Source organism: Rattus norvegicus, chromosome 2 (assembly GCF_036323735.1).
Source record: "Rattus norvegicus strain BN/NHsdMcwi chromosome 2, GRCr8, whole genome shotgun sequence".
Lineage (NCBI taxonomy): Eukaryota > Metazoa > Chordata > Mammalia > Rodentia > Muridae > Rattus > Rattus norvegicus.
The window spans coordinates 192,247,876-192,269,212 of record NC_086020.1 but is presented as its reverse complement, the minus strand read 5'-3'; the positions used below and the strand labels follow the sequence as shown (position 1 = coordinate 192,269,212).

Here is a 21,337-nt window from a genome sequence, read left to right as displayed (position 1 = left end):
AAGACATTGCTAATTGGGCCTATTCACAAAAGAATCTGCCTGCACTAGCTGCGGTGGGCCCTCATGATAGCTCCTTCTCCCCCCTGTTCACCTCACTGAATCTACCCCATTCTGTCTTGTTGCATATCCAATGTCTAGACTGAGTCTAATTTCTTCCCACTCTGTCAGGTCACCTCACTAGCCCTTCCAACCCTCAGTTTATGAGTGCTTAAACTTCTGTCAGGAGGCTTCCCTTCTGTTATCAGGGTCACCTGACTGTAATGGTTGGCCGATAGCATGGGCTTCTGGATGTCAATCTCTTCACCCCCATAAGGTAATGGTTGCTCTAGGCATGAATTACCCGTGTAAGAAATCCTTGTTCTTTAGCTTGGGAAGGAGGTACAAGAGAATGTTCTTGAGTGGAAAGTCTTAGGTCAATAAGTCAGGTTGGGCTAGCTCCTTAAGCAAGGACATGTACTCCTGAAGAAGATTGGGACTGGCTAGAGCCCAGTCTTGGGCCATACTGCAAGAGTTTGGAAAAGACCCAAGAGTTCATCTTGCTTCTGTAGACTCCTGAGTGACCTTGTCCTCGGGCTTGGATAGCAGTCAACAGCGCGGCTGAGACCATCTGAGAAACCCTTGGTGAGGATACTTACATCGGTTACATTCACCACCCCAATCTGTGGCTTGAACAGGTCAATCTTGAAAGTCTTCTCCCAGTAAGCAACAAGCTGCAGCAACAAAAGGGCCAAGTTAGACAGTGGGTAGAGGCCTCTCCCTGTGGCTAAACCCACCTGCTGGCCTACCGTAGTAACCAGATAGCGACTGGTTGAATGCCTTTGAAAGAGCTGTGGACACTTAGGAGATTAAAGGCTGGCTCCAGCATTAAAGCATTTTAAAGCATTAAGTAAAAGATATTATAGCACTAACTGTGACAACATAGACCATAAATGCTTCCACAGCTCATGGGGAGACTATCACAGAGATGACTAATGTCGATTCCCGATTTATGACTAGTTCGTTGTTAGTTTGTGTGTAACGAATAAGCCATTTCTCTCCACCTCTTTGTCAGTGTTCCATTCTTAAAAGCCCTTATCTGGTGCCTCCCTGCCACATGAGATGGCTGGGAAAACTCTGATCTGGCGTAGCTTGGCATAAACTCAGACACGAGCTAAATTTCTTTAGCCCAGCATGGGCTCCATCTGGACAAACCTCTGGCTAGGGCAGGCTAACTGAGCTAATGAAGTCCATAAAGCTAAGAAGATGGAGATGTTAAGGGGCAGGGGTCTCCCCGGTAAATGCGGGGCCTAAAACAGACCCAGATGTTGGTGGATTTGGAAATTAGAACTGCTTGGAAACTGTTTTGCAAGAACCAAGGTAGATGTAGAACTGCCCAAAAGATGGTATCACTTAAAAGTCGGCATAATGAAACAGTCCGGGGAAACTGGGATATGCCCAGCAGAAAGTAATTCAGCAGATCAATCCTGTATGCTTCTATGGCCATAGCTTTCTTACACTTGCTCAGAATTATGCCTTTGACCTCAATTACCATGGAAGTCTCTGCCTTTGGTTCACCCAATCCCTATGTGTATAGGATTCAGTGTCAGCTCTTTCTGTCCAACCAGTTTCAGAAATCAGAACCTATGTCTCTCATAGCCAGGGAACAACCAAACATGTATAATCACCAGCACTTTGCCTTATCAGAAACAATCAATAGACCAAGCTATGACTTCACTCTGAGTCATGGTAGGGGCTTCTACATCTTCTTGGTTTCGCATCACCAGGTGTTGCCCTTTTATGATAGCCCCTGGTTTTAGGGCTGCTGAGGGAATGAGCTGTGAGGACATCTTCAAACAAATAACTGTAATTCAGAACCTATGTGTTAGTCTTCAAAGCACTTGAAGAAACCCAGGTTCTGCCTCATGTAATGCTGGGAATCCTGAATCTTGGTGTAGCATTGACCTTGGCCAATAGAGAACATTTGTAATAGCTGAGGATATGGCTTCTCCACTATTATCGCTGTGTTCATGCATGGCATGAATTCCATGCACTTTGTCCAAAATTAACAAAGCTGGACTGGAGAGATGGCTCAGTGGTTGACTGCTCTTCCAAAGATCCTGAGTTCAATTCCCAGCAACCACACAGTGGCTCACAAACATCTGTCTGGATCATCTGATGCCCTCTTCTGGTGTGCCTGAGGACAGCTACACCGTACTCATATACATTAAATAAATAAATAATTCTTAAAGAAAAAGAATTAACAAAGCTTTCTCGACATTGCTCATCAACACAGGCTAGCACCATGGCAGTAAAGTTCTTGTGCCTTCCATGGAGCTTGTGACAAACAAGCCGGGCATGGTGTCTGTCCTCAGGTTGCTCCTTTGTTTCAAGTTCTGTTTTTTTTAAAGATTTATTCATTTATTATATATGAGCACACTGCAGCTGTCGTCAGATACACCAGAAGAGAGCATCAGATCTCTTTACAGATGGTTGTGAGCCACCATGTGGTTGCTGGGATTTGAACTCAGGACCTCTGGAAGAGTGGTCGGGTGCTCTTAACCACTGAGCCATCTCTCCAGCCCTGTTTCAAGTTCTTAATTCTTAAATTTATTCCCTAATAATTTAGGTTGCTTCTAGAGTCTCAGGGAGAGGTAGATGGAGATACAAAGGGGCCATATTGTTGCTTAAAGAAGGAATGTGGGGCTGGGGATTTAGCTCAGTGGTAGAGCGCTTACCTAGGAAGCGCAAGGCCCTGGGTTCGGTCCCCAGCTCCGAAAAAAAAAAAGAACCAAAAGAAGGAATGTTTCCCCAAGAGTAGTCACCTTTTGGTATCCCAGAAGTGAGGAGAGTGGAAAGTCTGGTCGCTTCAATAACCACACGAGGTTATAGGCTGTATTAAGAGTACATGCACACATCCCATATGCAGTAGCCTCTGGGCGTCCTCAAGCACCTTCAGCTATTTCAGTTTGTCCCTCATGTTTGAAGGCTTAGTGCTAAACATAAATATTTGTGGTGAAGGCCCTGATGGTTTGGGGGGCCTTGGCCTGAGCCACTCACCAGAGGAAAGTCGTCTGGGTCAATCCACAAGATGCTCAAGTCAGGGTTGTCAGTGTTGTCCCGGGCAACCTGTTTTAGGATCTCCAGGAACTCATAGCCATCTGAATAGGGTTGAAGAAAGTTGAATCACCCAGCATGCACACCATTCCTCATGAGGAACCGGAGAGCATGGTTTTTCCACAAGACTTTCTTGGCCATCTGGTATATACCCTCAATTACAGAGTAATTCTACAAAATGAGTCAGATGAACAGCCATAGCAGACACAACGGAGCTTTGACACAGAAAACAATGGCGACTTTAAACAAAGAAGTGGAAAGGTCACAGCGAAAGGCCCCGTTCTAAATGAAGGGTCACCTTCATTTGTTCATCAGGAGATGAAAACTGAGTAGCTTTGGTGATAAAGGTCAGTCCCAGAGCAGCGGAAGCTGTCTGCCTGTCCCCAATGATTCTGTATTTTCCAAGCATGGGCCATCCCTGGATTTCCTACAACATCTGCTCTATGAACCAAGAGCAACCTGGAATTCCCAACACCTTCAAATAGGGTCGGCATCCTTCTTGCTTCCCATTACTCCAGAAAGTTTTGGGACGCACAACTTTCCCTGACCTCTGTCAGAAGCTCTCTTTGCCCCAGAGAGGAGGGCTGAATCATAGGAAAAGGAGGGACAAGCCTTCCGCATGTTGGGCCTAAGCCCTGCAGCATACAGTTTTTTTCCATAAGCAAAATTTTTGAAAGAACATTCAGTAAGTGATACTGTAAACCCTGAACACACGCCCACACCCAACTAGAACAGAGACAAGTGGTCTGATCCTGGTAGGTCCCTGGCAATAAACACACTGTATGTGTTTGTGTGTGTGTGTGTGTGTGTGTGTGTTTGTGTGTGTGTGTGTGTGATGTGTGCATGCATATGTATGTGTGTATGTGTATGTATATGTGTGTGTGTATGTGACATGTATATATGTATATGTATGCGTTATGTATGTGTGTGTGCGTGTATGCGTTTGCACACATGTGAAGAGCAAAGTCATGTATTTATATGTCTGCATAAAGAATCCCTGGAAGTTCAGGGAATCCAGAAGAGAACTCATACTTTGTTAAGCAATTAAATGAAGGAAAATGGAAAAATCAAGGAAGCCCTTAGCAAACCTCTAGCACTCATGCAAGAAAGTTGTGAGCTACCGACAGCCAGTGCATCTTAGAACTTGAGCAGAGACATGATCAAGGTAACAAATCTGATGACGTCTTACACGTAAGAGGAGGAGGCTGGGGTGATCTGCTCGGAACAAGGACCACAGAGCCAGCAGAACAACAGACTTCTCAACAGATGCCAGTGTGTGTCGATGACAATGATCCTATCCAGCATATCTGGGTACCAAGCTGTCTGGGTGGGGCTAGAGAACCAACTGCCAGACTGTCTCCCACCATTCGGTAGTGTATTATTCAAGATAGCGATTGTAAGTTTAGTTATAAATAATAGTTACAGGCTAGCCTGAGAGTCGCATGGTTCAGACATGGGGGGAACAAAGGAGCAAAATTTGGGTTCTGCAAAAAAGTGCATTCAAATCTATGTTAAACAAAAGAATTCGTAAGTGGCTTAATTTCCATGTTTAAGATTGTGAAGATGTGTGTGTGTGTGTGTGTTGTATAAAAAGAATATTTTTCATGTTATAAGAAGAGCAAAACAAACTCAAATACTATTTCCAGAAGAAAATGAATATGTTTGACATTAATGGTACAGAAGCTGCATCAGGACCCAAGGACAACCTTGGGGTGTCAAGGCTAAGAAACTCTCTATGTGCACCTGCCTGTGGTTCTGGGGGTTTTCATTCACTTTTGTGTCACACTTACATACGTGGCTCTTGGAACCAAATGACCTCAGTCCCAAACACTTAGACTGTCACTTAGGGCAATGTATAAGGTCACCTTTCCTTGTGAGTAAATGGATTGGTAATAATGATAACTACTTCTTTTAAAAATTGCTTTTACATTTACTTACCTATCATCTGTGCATGTACACATGTGTGGTCTACACGGGAGGGTGTCGTATGCATGCCGCATTGTTGCTGTGTGTGTGGACACCAGAGGCTAACCTGCTGTCTCAGTTCTCTGCTTCTGTAACATGGGTCCCAAGGTTTGAACTTGGGTCAATCAGACTTAACAGCAAATGCCTTTGTCCACTGAGCCATCACGCCTATCCCAGTACTAGCTATGTCAGAGGAGAGTTGTACATTAAATGAATGTCTCTGAAATACAGAGTCTGGAACGGAAAAGCTCAGTCGGGAGTTTCCCTCAGGAATCTGTGAGTTTTATGTCTGAATGCAAGGGAGCAGCTGAACACTGCCATTAAGCCCAGCCATTCATTTGTTCATTCACAGGTCACCTAGATTCCAGGAGACGGTTAGATACAGTCTTAGATGCTCACAGAAAACTACCTCGCAAGACAAAACATCAGGAGGTGTTGGAACATCAGGAACATCTGGCTCCTGCTGCTTGTTCTGTGACAGCAGCCACTGTGGAGCTGAGACTCACACACTGGCTCAGTGACTGGGTACAAGCCAGGTTTAACTCCTTGTAAAGCATTACTTAGCCTGCATGGGCACTCCTAACTCAGGTTTGTCGGCCTCCACTTTCTTCATTCCTCAGCCTTGAGGGGACCTAATTCAAAGGCTCTTTATTTATCTGGGGGCTGGAGAGATGGCTCAGTGGTTAAGAGCACTGAGTTTGATTAAGAAGTTTGATTCCCAGCATCCACGTGGCAGCTCACAACGGTGTGTAACCACAGTTCCAGGGGATCTGGCACCTTCTTCTGGCCCCCAGAGCACCAGGCACACATGCATATAGACGTACAAGGCAGAACACCCAACACATAAAACAAAAAGCAAAACAGTGAACAAGGCCTGAGCAACGGGAACAGTCACCTATCTCCCTCTCTCACCAGGGGGCAGGAGCAAGAGGCTTGTTTTCCCTTTGTCAAGCATGGTGATCCCATGGTTGGGACGCCAGGAGTTAAAAGCCATTAATGATCAAGTGAATGTGTTTCCTGAATCAGTGGTCTAGATCAGAGACCTTCTTAGATGTGGCCATTTGCCTTTCAGAAGCAGTAGGCCATAATCTGAAGTAAGTAGGTAGCAAAGAGGGTGCTAGTTAAAGACTTTGAGGATTGAGGTTGTCTAGCATTGACACTAGAGGTACACCCAAAGAGGTCCCCAAGGCCAGAGGGACCCAGTAACCAAGCTGGTGGAGAGCCCCAAGCTGTTGAAGAGCTAGCTCCAAGCTGGTAAAAGGCCCTGCCTGCACCCTCTCTCTCTCCCTTTTATTTCCAGAGTAGGTCCCTCTGCCCCGCCCAAAGTCTGACCCCAGAGCTGTTAATCTTAATACTCACAAAGCTCACTTTCTACACTACCTTCTTCTTTGACAGACAGAGTCTGCACTGCCACTCAGCCCGCTCTTAAGGGCATTTTTGTACTGAGCTCTTCTGAAGTAGGATGTTTGTGTTTCATCTTTGCATTTGTCTGCATGGAAGATTTTATTGCCTTCACTTTCCGGAGAGCTGGGAGGAGGTGACTTGCTGCTGTCATCCTTGAGTAAGCAACAGAGCCAGGAATCTAACTCAGGTCTTCAATCTATACCCACAGCCATTTGCTACCCCTCCTCCCTCTGAGCTCTCGGCATTCCTACCACAGTTCTGCCAACTTCCTTCCAGTACCTGGGACTCCCAAGCCCTCTGTGAAATTTTGTCCTCAGAGAGGTCCAGGTTAGGTAAGGGCAGAGATGTCCAGTGTGGCCTTGATGCTGGCATGAGGGTGGGGCTGCCTCTGCTCTTCTGACAGAGAAATTAGAGCAAAGTCCCTGCATTGATTCTAAACAGTCTCCTGAGCTGTGCCCTTCCAGGGCTGGGGAGGGGGGTGAGGGGGGTTGGTGGGGCGGGCGGGATACGGGCAGGGTTTGGGTGTGGGTTGGTCAATGCAGTGATGCTTTAAGAAAATCTGGCGTCTCCAAGATGGCCTAAATAAAGAAGAAGGCTGTGAGAACTGCAGTTCCTTCCCAGGCCCTAGACTGCAGGTCTGTAAGTTAGGACCCAGGGTTGAGGCGTGTCCTTTGGGAATCACATCGTTGTGGGAAGAGAACCCAGTCATTATCCTTTCTTGCTTCCCTGGCAGAGGCTGGTGGGAATGAGCCTGCACCCGGCCCTAGGGGACCAGTTCTAGGTCACTTTCGGCCATCTAGGGAAAGGCCCCCTTTGCAGAGGTGATTGTGTCTCAGACCAAGCCATGGCCCAGGAGCAAACAGGCCTGTCATGCTACCCACTCTGCCCTTTCTTCCCAACCTCCTCTTTGTTGCTACCTATGTTCAATCCACACAGACTGAAAGATGCCCTCCCCAACTCCACATTTTGGGCAACTGTGAACTGAAGGGTCTGTCTGTGGTCCTGCTGTGGGGTCCTGTCATTGTCCCTGTGGCCAGTGGGTAGCTAGGCAGGCTGGAGGCCAGCTTTGCCCACCTGGGAGCTTGTCTCAAAGGATCTGTTCTTTTCCATGGGTGTGTTTTCACTGCCTCTGTGCTACAGAGCCAGGGCCAGGTTGAGACACAGAGGCAAATAAAGCAGGACCCTGGGGCCCTGTCCCCAAAAGCCCCATCGGTCTTTTGTTGTATGGAATTCTCCCAAAGCAGATTTCCATGTGAAGAATGGGAGGAAGACACAATGCCGGGAGCTCCCCATTTCAAAGAGCATCTGCTGCAGCAAGAGGGCCACTCAGAATAGAAGCCACTGTGGGATTCTGTGGCTTCGAGGATGAGCTACAGCAGGTCCTGCTGCTCCTTACCCAGCATTCTTTCTCCGCTTTGCCCTCTCCTGCTCTTCGGACCCCAGAATTGGTGTGAGCAAAAAAAAAAAAAGTCAAATGATACATTTTCCCAATACAGAGGCACTTGGAGATAGTGAGAGGAATTGACCGTTGGGCTGGAGTCCCAATTCTCCTCCTCACTGTTCCTGAGATCCGGGGGAGATGTTTATACCTTCACCGTATGCATGCTTCCTCCTCTGTATCCGGGGGAATACAGAATAACTATCCAGATCTGCAGGGTTGGTATTTTCTGGGTATGTAAGTACCAGTCAACACCCAGCAATAATCAAATAGTGAGGTTAATATATCAAATTTAAATTTATAACGCTCCGGAAAGCACTTAGTTCTCCTATTTGAGACAATTGGTCTTCAATCCATTTTTGCAAGAATTCCAGGGCAGGAAAAGCTCAGGTGCATCAGGGCTTGAAGCGTCCTTCCAGGGCCTGTTGCTAAATCTGTTCAGTGCTTGCAGACAGCAGCCATCCTCAGGCATCTAGCTTGTTAGTGGGAAGATTCCCAATGCCCTTGGAGGGTTTCCGTCCAGCTCGCGCTCATGTAGAAACGCTGCGTGGCAAACCTTTCATCAAACATTGTAAAGAAGATGTCAGCCTGATGCAGACACATCTGGGAGCAGCAAGGAAGAATCTTTCATTTTCAAACCTGTCACAGAGCTCTGCTCTGAGCACAAGCAGCCTAAGATGCTTGTGCCTAAGATGCATGCAGAGAAGGTGCCAGCAACCGGCAGCCAGCAGGTACCGAAGGTCTGGGAGTGAATGTCCTTCCCAGCCAGGCCCGCCTACAGGCACAGAGATCAAAGCTCACAGCAAGAGAAGCCCACAGGTCATGCTACAGGGGCCAGAGAGTAGAAGTGGATTCTTGTCAGAGAAAACCTCCTGCTCTCAGACTTCTGCCAAGGGGGAACACAAACTCTAGCTGGAAAGGTCAGAACTGTAAGGAGAGTTCTTGAGAGCCAGGTCACTGAAGAGACAGGTACTGCTGTCACACTGTAATTTCACAGTCTGCATCTAGGAACATCAGTGATCCCAAGGAGGAGGACTTGTCATGACTGGGACATTCAAGCTGCCAAGTGGTTCAGCTCTGGTCTCACGTCCTTGGCATCTTCTTCGGATCTCCCCCCTTTCCCACATCCTTGCAACAATACCACACAAGCTTGGAGCCTGCCTCTGGCTGGGTCGCTGTTAGGAAGCAGTATCAGACGACCACTGCAAACACCATCTCGCTTTCGGACCATGCCCCTGACCCTGTGATCTTGTGCACATCACTGAACCGTCTGTGTCCATCCTCTCTGTGGTTCAAATGTTGAAGGAGGGAGACACACTCGATGATCACCCGGCCGTCAGATGTTGTCTGAGAGATGCTAAAGTCTGCCTGCCTTGTGGTTAAGGGTGTAGGCCGGAAAGCCAGACCGCCCACACACCATTCCAGTGCTCCCCAGCCAGGTAACCTCCCTCTACCTCAGCATCCTCTCTCAGCTTCCACATCGTAAAATCAGACTAAAAGTTAGAACTTCCGTGTTCAATTGTTGTGACAGTAATAGTCATCAAAGCCATCATTGATACTCCTGGTGCGTGTGGCTGTCATAAGGGCTGGCCGCAGTGTCAACCTTGGCTTAGAGATGCTGGGCAGTGTGGTCTAATTAGTTAGTCTTTAAGACTAACTTTTCCCATCCAACACCAGAATAAACAATAATGATCACCACACATATGTCGCGGAGTGGCCTCAGGACTAACATGGCGGTCTCCTCACAGCTCTTCAACAGAGATGTTCTCTAAGAAGCATCTGCTATCCTGGAGTTACCACCTTCCTCTTTCAGAAAAATGGGTGCAGTCTGGTTAGGCCTTAACGTTGTGGGTGACCTATTAGCAAGAGGAAAGGAATCTGAGTAGCTGTTTACCGGAATGCACTCTCCAGGACTCCAACCCCGAGCTCTTGAGGCCCCAGTGTGCACACTGCTGCCCAGCAGGTGAATGTTGCCTGACCACAAAGTCAAGAGGGGTTGGGGAGGGGGGCTTTCATCAGAACAACTTTCAGTTACAGCCCTTGAATGTAAAGGCACTCCCTGCCACAGAAATACCATGTTCCTGACCTCGCCCCCCCAACCCCACCCCCAGCATTGTTCCGCTCCCCAGGGACAAGCCTCAGCTTGGGATTTGGAGAAAGGCAGAACTCCAGGGCCCAGGGGTGTTTGCACAGGGAGGAGGTGGAAGTAGTTTCAGAAGCTTGATTCATTACCACAGCAATCTCTGTCAAACAGGTTTCTGCAGCTCAGGGAGACCTCTTTGTTCTATTGTTCCAGACAGCCAGACAGGCCTCCCTGCAACCCTGGAAGGGGGCAGTGGGTGGGAAGGAAGCCCCCTGGAGTCCTGCCAGCAGGCAGCTGCCAGCAGCAACTCAGATCACACAACACCAAGGATCCATTCAGTCTGATTAAGGCCTGTGAACCTGGGAAGCTGAGGGGGGCAGATCTGTAAAAAGCAGCTGACACTACAGTAAAAACAAACCCCCAAACCTAGATTCCCCACTGAAGAACAACTCCAGCTTTGCAAATCTATGAGGGGAAACCTGGCCATTCAAGGACATTTAAAAAACTAGCTCGCAGATCATTTGGTTTTGATGCAATGGAATATTACTCAATCTTAAAAACAGTCAAGTACTTATAGATATTATATAGTGAGTTTATATATGTGTGTACATATATATATATATTACTCATGTATGAGATATATACTGTGTATATCATTATGTTAAAGAAAAGAGGCCAGATACAAAATTCTGTACATTATATGACTCCATTTATAGGAAATATTTGGAACAGACAGCCCGATAATAAACAATTAGTGGTTGTCATCAGTAGAGCAAGTCAATGATGGGAGTGGCTCCGTGGGTGTTACTGGTAAAAGTCTGGGGTGTGGTGGCGACATCCACACAGCCTTGCGAGTTTAAAACCACTCAGATGTTATGTTTAAACAGTGACTGTTATGGTGTGTGGATTGTCTTGATTTTTTTTTTAAAAAATTATATAATTAAGAACTGTCTGAGTACTTGCTCCACAAACGTTCACTGGGCACCTGCCCTGTCAAGCCAGTACGTGCAATCAGGTTTATACTGCTGGATGGCACAGTAGGTCCCTTCTTCACAGTGTCCTGGTATTCTTTTGGACTGAATCAAACCTCTCCAGCTCTCAGTTTCTTAGTCTCAAACTAAGACTTTTTTTTTTCTGTTACTTAGCTGGCTGGTTTGAAGGGTTTTTGTTTTAATTTTGTTTTTGTTTGTTTGTTTGTTTTGAGACAGAGCTTCATGTAGCCCAGGCTAGTCTTAGATTTGATGCATAGGTGAGGATGACCATAAAATTCTGATCCTTCTACCTCTTCTGAGGTTACAGTCCTGGACTACCACACCCAGGTTTTGCATGGAACCCAGTGCTTCATGCACGCTAGGCCAGCACTGCCAGTCCTGGTCCGGATCTCTGTTGGAGCCCTTCTCTTGATACTGCCCTACAGCAACAGCTGAAGTTCCTGAAGAGCACCTTGTAATTCCACGTTTCCCGGAGGGACCAGTGGTCCCCAAGCCTGATACTCTACCATGAGTTGCCCCAGAGCAGAGCCCATGAAACCACAGGTTCTGAGGTGCTGTCTGAGCCAACCCACGGTGGCTTTGCTGTCACAGCTGCACATCTGTCAGACCCTGGAACTCTGCTTCAACTCTTCATGAGCAGAGCCTGGCAGCTAGACTACCCTGACTGCATTCTGGATGGTTCCAGGCCTCCCACACATTCCTCCTGTGTGCACCCTCACCTACCCCCGGGAGCCCTGTCTTGGGATCACTGTCACAGGAACCAGCACTTTGCCTCTTCCATAGTTCATTGTTCTCTCCCTTCTCTCTCCACGGTGATCATAAGCAGGAAACCAGGGGACATTGTCCACAGTGCAAGAACAGCAATGTTACCCCTTCCACTGATTGGGAGTCATTGGCACTCTAAAAGCAGGCTGCTTACTCTACCCTGTCCTCACTTTTTGGCAGATGTCTTTTAGGCCATCCATTCCTATGCACAGATGGCATTTTATAGAGGACCACACACCTTTATCATTGTGTTAAAATAGGATTGGTTTATGTAGGTTTGATGATAAACTGACAAATAAACATTTAATGTGAACAGAAACAACAACAACAACACACACACACACACACACACACACACACACACTGTAAGATCGTGTGCTCGCTATGTGCTCATTCCCAATTGAGTAGCTGAACACAATGCTACTCAAGTTCCCCAAGATAGCCTAGAACTGCTCATGTTCCCATCCCCTCGCCAAAGCTGGGATTGCACACCCAGTTGTATGGCTTTCCTAGAAGTTCTACATTCCCTCAGCTGAGTTTACCACAGAAGACACACTCCTACCTGCCAGGTGAACACTATCTTGCAATTGAACTGGAACCGTGATGGCTTGAAAGGGTGGAGACGTTCCTGCCAATGGTTAAGCAGATTTGGTGCAGAGTGGGAGTGGGCTGGGGTGGAGATGGGGAACGTATCCTACCTGGGTCACTCTTCTCCGCAAATGCCACAATGTGGATTCCATTCAAGTCGTCTTCCTGAAAGAGAAAAATATCAACGTTTCCTCTTGGGAGGAGAGAGACACAACATATGCTAGGGGCAACAACATGAAAGGTGGCAGGGGAACAGGGACAGGGGAACAGGGACAGGGGATGGACACCCAGATACAAATGAACAGGACAGGCATACATAAAGGAAACAGATGCTGATGGGTGGTTGGTAGCAACACATGGAACTTTGATAAGGGACTCAGATCAATGGGTTTGTAAGACAAGACAACAGACATAAGAGTTAACAATAAATGTGTCTCACTCCTGTCGTCTGGTGAGTCCCGAGAGCAGTGGCAAAGGGAAAATTGGGAAGAGCATGAGTCTGGCTTATCAGAGGCTCCAGGGGTGACAAAATCTCTGGAAACAGCTCTATCAAATGTGACAGTTTCAAGATACTTCTACAAATGTGAGTTTTGAGGCTCCCCACCAGGAATTATCATCAGGGATGGACCAGATACAGGGACTTCTGAGTCTGGCTGGCAGATTCTAAACCCTCTGAGGGAAGTAAAGAGGCCACAGCTCAACTAGGATTTGGGTCACTGGTGTCCACACAAGAAATGAAGATGCAGCCAATGACCCTGTTTGGAGAAGTAGAGCCCTTGGAGCAAATCAGGCGCACCTCCCCATTCCCTGACACTGGGATCTGGATCATTTCCAAGGAGCCTTTTCATATCTCAACTCCAGATCAATAGAAATTCTTTAAAAAATATTTTGTTAAGATTTTTTTAAGGTGTATGAGCGTTTGCCTAGATGTATGTCTGTGCATACATGGTATCCAAAGAGGCCCAAAGAGGGTGTTAGGCCCCCTGGAGCTAGAGACACAGGCAGCTGTGTGCGGCCTGACAGGGGTGTTGGGAGCAGAAGTCCGGTCTTCTACAAGAACAGCAAGTGTTCTTAACCACGGAGCCATCTTCTCAGCCCTCAACAGGAACATTGCTGTGAATGCGGGGAGCTCCAAGGAGAGGTTGGAATTTGGGACTCTGGTGGTTTGAGGATGTGTCCTGGGAGGGAGAGCCAGAGCAAGGAAAGCAAACCAAGGAGCGTGTCAATTGGTGAGAGCATTTCATATTTGCACACCTGGGGCAGGAAGACCCGCCTTCGTGTTGATTATGACTGGAGAAGGAAGAGTGAGAGAAATGGGACCCTCTCGAGACTCCACGCGATGAGATGGAGAAGCAAAGCCAAGTGCGTACTGATGGCAGCTGCCAAGAGAGAGGTATTCACCGGGAAGCCTGGTGTCATAACGGAGTCATCCTATGGGGGTGGGGACCCAAGCCCCTCCACCCCATTTCCATTTCGATTGATTTTAATGCTGCTGCAATCCTATCTAAATGCTAATTTTTCCCCTTTGAGTTTGGGATGAACAAAACCTCCAAAAATTCCAAGATAGATTAAATAGAAAATATTATTATTAAAAACAAGAGTGGGCTCTGCATTGGCCAGATTCCGTGGGGAATTGAATGTTACAGACATATATGTGTGCACGCCAGGTTATTAAGAAAACCCAGCAGTGACCAGAAAGCGAGTCTGAGGCTCACTGTTGTACATTTGCTATTATCGCCAGACAGACTGTCCCGATCAACTCTCATTAGGTGGTCTCGCGTCTCTGTCGCCCGCCATCAGTTGGAACTGAGCACCCACAACTCTGTGAAGCAGGCTTCATTTCTGCCTGCCCTTCCAGAGTGCACTTGGAAATTGGTTTTAGAATTAAGAATCCATATTCATTTTCTGCCAGACTGTTCCAAGTATGCCTGTCATTACTCTGAGCCAAGATGGGCCCTAGGTGGAGCACGGTAACAGAGAGAACAGAGAGGCTCTCGGTAAGCATATCAGGGCTGAGGGGCATGAGCCTGTATTGGTCACCTGTGGAGATTCAGGGCCTGTGCTAGGTGCTGCGATTTCCCCTCTATAAACCCATGATGTAATTACCCATGTGCAAGCCCATGAGTCAGTTGCTTAATGTGAATCAGTGTACACGGGGAGAAAGAGTGCCAAGGGCCAGGGTGTCAGCCTTCTCTGAGCCCAGAAGCCTGGGCTCTGTAGATCACCCAACTGGCCATTTGACAGTGTTGTCATGAATCATTTTTTCCCTTTCTTTTCTCTTCTTTCTTTCCTTTCCTTTCTTTCTATTAAATTTAAGTTAGCTTATAAAGCAATGGGTTTCAATGTGTCATGGAAATTCTCTTTTGTTCATCTTACATTTTTATTTTATTTTATTTGAGACAGGGTCTCACCCTGTTTCTCTGGCTGACCTAGAATTCCCTATGTAGACCAGGCTGGCCTCAAACTCACAGAGATCCTCCTTCCTCTACTTCTGAGCGCTGGGATATCTCACTACTTCCAACTGGAAGTTCTCTTTTGAATTGGAGGAATCCTCCCTTCTTGGCCAGATGAGAAACCCCCTGGAAGAGGGCTCTATGCTTTAAAATAGCAGTCACCAAAGCGGCAGTCATGTCTACGCCCGGCCACAGGGGAACTGGTGAGCTCTGCGTGTATGTCTGTGCACCACGTGAGTGAGAAGAACTGGTAGGTTCTTCCTGAATCCTTGACTCTAAATTGCAAACGCACACTGTGTTCCTACTCAGTACTGGAAGATGCCAGTGACTTACCAAAGCCACAGAGCAAGCACAGACCTAAGTGTGATTGGCTGGTTCTGTTTAGCCCAAAGCCCTCTGCTGGTCCATCCTGTGTGTCATAAAAAAGGTCATAGACCAGGTAGCTTTTTAACAACAGGAATCCAGGAGGCTTATGTCCCACTGCTCTGGGGTTTGGGAGGCCCTAGGCGCCCTCCTCACCAGTGAGTTCAGTGTCAGATGAGGCAATGCTTTTTTTTTTTTTTGGTCTTTTTGATCTCTCTCTCTCTCTCTCTCTCTCTCTCTCTCTCTCTCTCTCTCTCTCTCTCTCTGTTTGCTTGTTTTTTTGGATAGCAACTCCCTAAGTGACCCCAACTGGCTCCAAATTCACTATGTAGCCTCAAACTTCTGCTGCAGGCACATGCATGATTCGTCATGCCCAACCTGGGACTTCTTTCACAAGGGCAACCCTAACTGTGATGGCTCTGTCATGGTGACCAGCGAACTTCCAAAGCCCTCATACTTGACATCATGTTTTCAAACCACGAATTTGGGTGAGATATAGACATAGTCCATGGTACCAACCGTGGATGGCACTGTTCGAATAAGCTCAGTGCTGCTGCGTGCTATGAATGTGCATAAAGGGGTTAAAATGAGAGGTTAAAATGGAGCCTGGCCATGCACCAGACTCCAAAAGCAGGGGCTGTGGGACCCACTATGCTCTCCTGATTCCTCAGCTTTTTATATGTTTCTGTGTTACAATGAGTGTCCTGGCTTGGAATTGTGGATATTATTATTATTATTATTATTATTATTATTATTACTGTGTGATTATGATGTGGGGAAGGGAACATGCCAAAGCATGCACATGAAGGTCAGAGAACAACCTTGTGGAGTCAGTTCTCTCCTTCCACTTTTGTGTGGGTGTTGGGGGTCCCCAGCTTCCCAGACCTGTGTAGCAATTGCCTTAACTGGCTTAGTTGCTCCCCCAGCCCTGAGGTGTTGTGCTTTGAGACTATTTCTTCTATTCAACCCTTCATAGTTAAAACCGGCAAAGTGGCCCTCACTTTACCAACACTCTTCTTAACACAGTGTGACAGATTCTTACTAACTTCTACCAACTCAAAAGAACCCAAGTCCATAAAACTCTTACTCAGTAAAAAATAGAAAATATAGCAATACCAAGGAGAAACTAGTGTTACCAGCTACTTACCAGCTATGTTTCCACCATCCTTATTTTATTCTACCTCCTTCACCTCTATTGAAACTCCTCAGGCTGAATGAACAGATATAAAGAACACAAAACATAGACCCTTTATGCAATAGCATTGCCTTGGGACTACTAGTGGAAGGCTCTTTAGTCCTGTCTTATAAATTATTCTGCAATACAATAGAGGAAGAGTCCTTCAAAAGAAACTGCCAGGGCAGGTGAGATGGCTCAGCAGGTAAAGGCCCTTGCCACTAAACAGATAACCTGAGTTTAGTCCTTGGTACCTGCATAGTGGAAGACATGAACCAACTCCTACAAGTTGTCATTTGACCGCTACATCGTCACACATAGGCACCAATACCACAGTGTCAGCCTGTGGGGACACGACCACTTTAGGAAGAGATACTGGAGAAGACATAAGACTTGGGTCCAGATAGCTTTGTACCCCAAGAACCAATGTTCATTAGTCATGTGTCTTTGAGTAGTTAACCTAGAATGGTCATCGTTTTTCTATGCGTAAAATGAGCTACAATAGTACTTGTCCTATATCGCTTTGGAAAGCTGGTTGGTCTAAGTGAAAAGACACCAGTAATGGCCTAGAAAATGTCCCACAGACTCTAGTTACTTTTGTTCATAGACACTACTTGAAGCTACAGTGGAGTGGAGTGTATCTCCAAACTTCAGAGTCTATGATGGTCTAGGACACAGACCTGGCAAAGCGGCTAACTTTACCACCTTCTACTGTCTTCAGTTGATACATTTTTAAAAAGCTATCTATCATTCATTAACCAAGCACCTCCCATATCCTGGACACTCCATCCCACTTGTCCTTATGAAAAGCCCCCACTTTAACTGGGTAGACCAAAGTCAAAAAGACCACATGCGAGATAAAGACACAAGGCTGCTCAGTGGCAAATGCTGGATTTGAACCCATATCTCTACGACCTTGTAGACTTGAGCTTCTTCTACTAGGTTGCCCTAAGTCGCTGGTGGCACATGAGTGGAAGCCAGGAACTATGGAAAATAAATTTGAGTAATATTACCTAGTAAGTAACACTCAGGAGGACCATACTGCATCCATGGAAACCTGGGCTTTATCTGAACATGAAGCTGTCCATGTTCCCTAGATGTTCTCACTGCCTAGATGTCCACCCCACTCAGAAAGACTTTCTTTGTAGTCAGAGGATACCCTTCTTGAGTGGCACATGCCCCAAGATTTTGCCATTTTCTTACCCATGTTTCAAACATGTCCTCTGGGCGCAAGCGACGTAGGGTGGGTCTGAAAAACAGAGGAGTGTCCTTGAGTAAGGATCACCAAGCAGAAACTAAGCTTCAGCCCGTGCAAATAGACTTTGGTCTCTACTTGGGCCTAAGGAGCCCTGATTTCATCTCTACCCAGAAAGAAGCAGAACTTTTCCAGAGAGCTAGGCCCAAACCCATTCAGTCCAGGCACAGCTTTGTTCGATCCAAGGCACACCAAGGGTATGGGGACAGTCAGAGGGAACAGGGACAGCGCCTTCTTGGTGTTCTCTTCTCATAGATAGAGACCACTCCTGAAGCCCAGAGCCAACCAAGGACAAGGAAATGGGACCAACAAAAATTACTCAAACACAGAATGCTAGTTTTTGTCATCAGAATCATCCATCAAAAACACAATAGATGTCATGTTCACCCTCCCAGTGCTGACTCTCTTCATCAACATAGACTGTCCAGGTGTAGGGGTTGTGGTGCTTCAGGTCCAGTGAACACATTTGTCCATGATAGGGAGGGAGGAGAGATGAGACAGTGGGCCCGCTACCATGTCCCATATTCCCAGATAGCTCTTGCCTCCAAAGCAGAGGCAGAGGACTCCAGCTGGTAGGCCAGCCCAGGCCAAGGCCTCTTGTTTGTGTAACTAGACCTTGCCACACCCATCTGTTTACACATGAGCAAGGCTGCTTATATGATCCAAGCCCAGAGCTGAACAGCTGCAACAAAGGCCATTTGCCCCCAGAACTGTGTAAATATTTACTGTGTGGTTCTTCAGTGAAAAAGTTTGAGGATCCCTTGCTAGAGATGCTCTGAGTCTTAGCACATATCCCTACCCTAGGAGTTGTCTGTAGAATGTGTGGAATTGTCCCTGGCTATATTACTTAATTACTCAGACTTATCTCACGGCTGTGACGTTGGGAGAATGACAACTCCATAAGGTGGGAGAGTAGCCAAAGTTGCTCCCATAAAGCACCTGGAAAGTTGTTCCACATACAGGAAGTTGTCACTGAAGGTATAGAGTTTCATCTGTATCTGACTCTAGCTTGGGGTGGGGGTAGGGGTGTGCACAAGAAGGAGGTAGTCTAACCCTACCTGCAAGTGTAGAACCTTATTCAAAGTGGTAACATCCTTGATACCGGTCAATGGTTCACAAAGCCATGCTGGCCAGTTTTGTTCTACTGGGTGTCTTACTCTAGGTTGTTGCTCTTCGTGGCTCTGCATCATCAACACTGAGAAGCTCTTTACCTGTTACCTTTTACCTGGACCTGCCACCCACCCACCCCATCCTCCACCTGTCATCTAGGGTACCTTTGATGCTCCTTCACAAACTCCACAAGCTCCTCTTCTGTGTAGGGCTTGTTAGGGATGACACTGGGTTCATCCATAAATGGCTCATAGAAGCCAACTTCATTCATCTTCAAGGACAACTTCTTTGCCACCTGTAATAAGCAGAAATTCCATGAGCATTCATTCAAATGCTAGCTTAGAGAAGCAGTGGCCTGTCTACCCAAGAGAGGGTGCTTGTATGATTTGGTAATTACATGGGAGCTTATGGGCAATTTTAACTTAAATGTTGAAGTATCTGGGACTCGTATTCCTTGTGGTCTGGGTTGGACTTACCTTCAATCAAAGAAAGCTCAATAGTAAAAGACTCATTTGGAGAATGAGGACCTAAGTGGGCCAAGGAGTGGTTGGAATAAGAAGTGGGGAAGGTCAGTGAACGGTTATCGTCCCTCTGCTGCGTTTGCCAGGGCTGGAGAAGTGAGCAGACAGTAAGAGAACATGATCACTGGGTGGCTTTAAAGGAGCTAATTTGAATGGAAAAGTCAATTGATGGAAACCATTAGAGCACACAGGCTCACAAAGTCAAAAGCCAATCCGTTCACCCATCCTCTTATTGCTACTGAAGCCAAAGGGTGGAACCTACAAGGGTTCAGTCTCTGTACCACACTTGCTAGGTGTTGTGTCAGGCCCTAAGGACTGCCTAGCTGAACGAAAACTAACTTTCCTGCTTAGTGTAGTCGAGAAAGACTTCTTGGGACCTAGGGCTTTCAGTGCTAAACTCTGGATTGTTCCCAGGAAGCCAGGATGAATGGCTCACCCTATAACTAACCTCGAAGAAAATGCTCCTAGCCTGACAGATTGTCTCTCTTGGTTAAAGAGGCCACACACTAATGTGTCGCCAGGGCAGAATAGCGGCTGTGTTTGCCTGCAAAGTTGCTGAGCTCAGGACCTCTCGTTGTGACATGCTTTGAGAGGCCTGGAATTTGCAGTGCTCAATGGGAAGCCAAATGCTTTTCTCTAGCCCAGAGCCATGGTCCAAGAAAGCACAGGATGAAACAATAGCTCCCTTCAAACTGCACAGCATTGCCTAGGAGCTGACACCTTGTGGTGGCAACCACAGTGTGGTGACCCAGTAATTCAGGGGTTGGGACTAGTAGGGGAGGCATGAGTGTTAAATAAGCCCTTTCACAAGGAGGCCCACTCTGCGGAAACACTCACATCTCCAAGTACCATCACTTGCTATTAATTCTAGGTCTCTATATTCCAAAAGACACATTTTAATTCCAACATTCTATGTGGAGTTAAAGAAAACGGAGTTACAGTCAGGCTGGGCCTTGGTGGAAGCCCATAACCCCAGCATGAGGGGGCACTGAGGCAGGAGGATCACAAATTTGATATCAGATTAAACTAGAATGAGTTCAAGGCTAGTTTCATTTATGAAGATCTTGTCTCAAGATAAAGAGTTAAAAGGTGAGTCGAGGAGGATGTTTGATAGGGAAGACCTGCTTCATCTGGTATGTGTGAGGTTCAGTCCCTTGCACACAGAGTGAGAGAGACAGGGAGACAAATGAGACAGACAGAGGCCAGGGACAGTATTGACGCAATCTTTTGTACACCTGCCTCTGGTACAAGCTTGAAAACGTCAGACTCTGCTCTCTGGGTTCACTCTCTCACTCTCTGTTCTAAGAACAGGCTTCCAGGGAATGAGAAATGATTCCTAAGGATTCAAACTCTAATACTGTCAAGCACATGGCCCGCTGGCTGTGTGCTGGCCGCAGCTGTAAAGGGATTTAGGTTGCTTACGCTATGTGATCTCACTTGGATTAAACATGGTCAGAGCTACCACTCTTCTCCGTTTTACATACGAAGAACAACTTGGGTGAGCAATTCATCAGAATCACATATGGAAAGACCGGCAGGGCCGCTCTCTCCAGTTTCTCGTGTTCCAATGTCCCTTTTCTTTTGAGTTCTTTTTTTTTTCTTTTTTTCGGAGCTGGGGACCGAACCCAGGGCCTTGTGCTCACTAGGCAAGCGCTCTACCGCTGAGCTAAATCCCCAACCCCTTTTCTTTTGAGAATTCCCTTCTCCTTGACCATGCAAAAAAAGAAATCTACAGATATTCTGCAAACACTGTACTGGCAGCAGACATTCTAAGGAGATGTTTCTTTTCCTATCATTTGTTCTCATTCATCCATTCCCACATCTGGGAAAGTAACTATGACCTCCTAAGGGTGAGAGCTGTTCAGAACCACACGTCACACAGCACGTACAGGCCTATGTGTGCACTTGTGCCTGTGAGCAGAGTCTCTGGACCCTGGGTGCCACTGCCTGGGTCTGCCATGCTAAGTCTGTGCATGTAAAATTGGATGCTTGAGGCCTTTCGTTGTGGTCTGAAGTAGCCTAAGTAAAGATTTCCAACAGTCTCTTGGATCTTCCCTCCCCCCTCTCCACGGTATGCCCTTCCCTTGTACTTCCTTTTCTTACAGCCGTGTATAACTGCGTCTTGGATAGCAA

At 46.8% G+C, this 21,337-nt stretch overlaps 1 protein-coding gene across 1 annotated transcript in view; it reads right to left on the bottom strand.

Annotated features, from left to right (window-relative positions):
* The window catches only part of Casq2 (calsequestrin 2), a 56,266-nt gene that overhangs the window by 1,609 nt on the left and 33,320 nt on the right, over positions 1 to 21,337 (bottom strand). The window contains exons 6-10 of the mRNA NM_017131.2: positions 18,848 to 18,978; positions 17,522 to 17,567; positions 12,439 to 12,493; positions 3,037 to 3,137; positions 636 to 710 (exon numbers count right to left, since the gene is read on the bottom strand). Coding sequence (NP_058827.3) covers positions 636 to 710; positions 3,037 to 3,137; positions 12,439 to 12,493; positions 17,522 to 17,567; positions 18,848 to 18,978 — 408 coding nt within the window. The remainder of the gene's footprint in view (positions 1 to 635; positions 711 to 3,036; positions 3,138 to 12,438; positions 12,494 to 17,521; positions 17,568 to 18,847; positions 18,979 to 21,337) is intronic.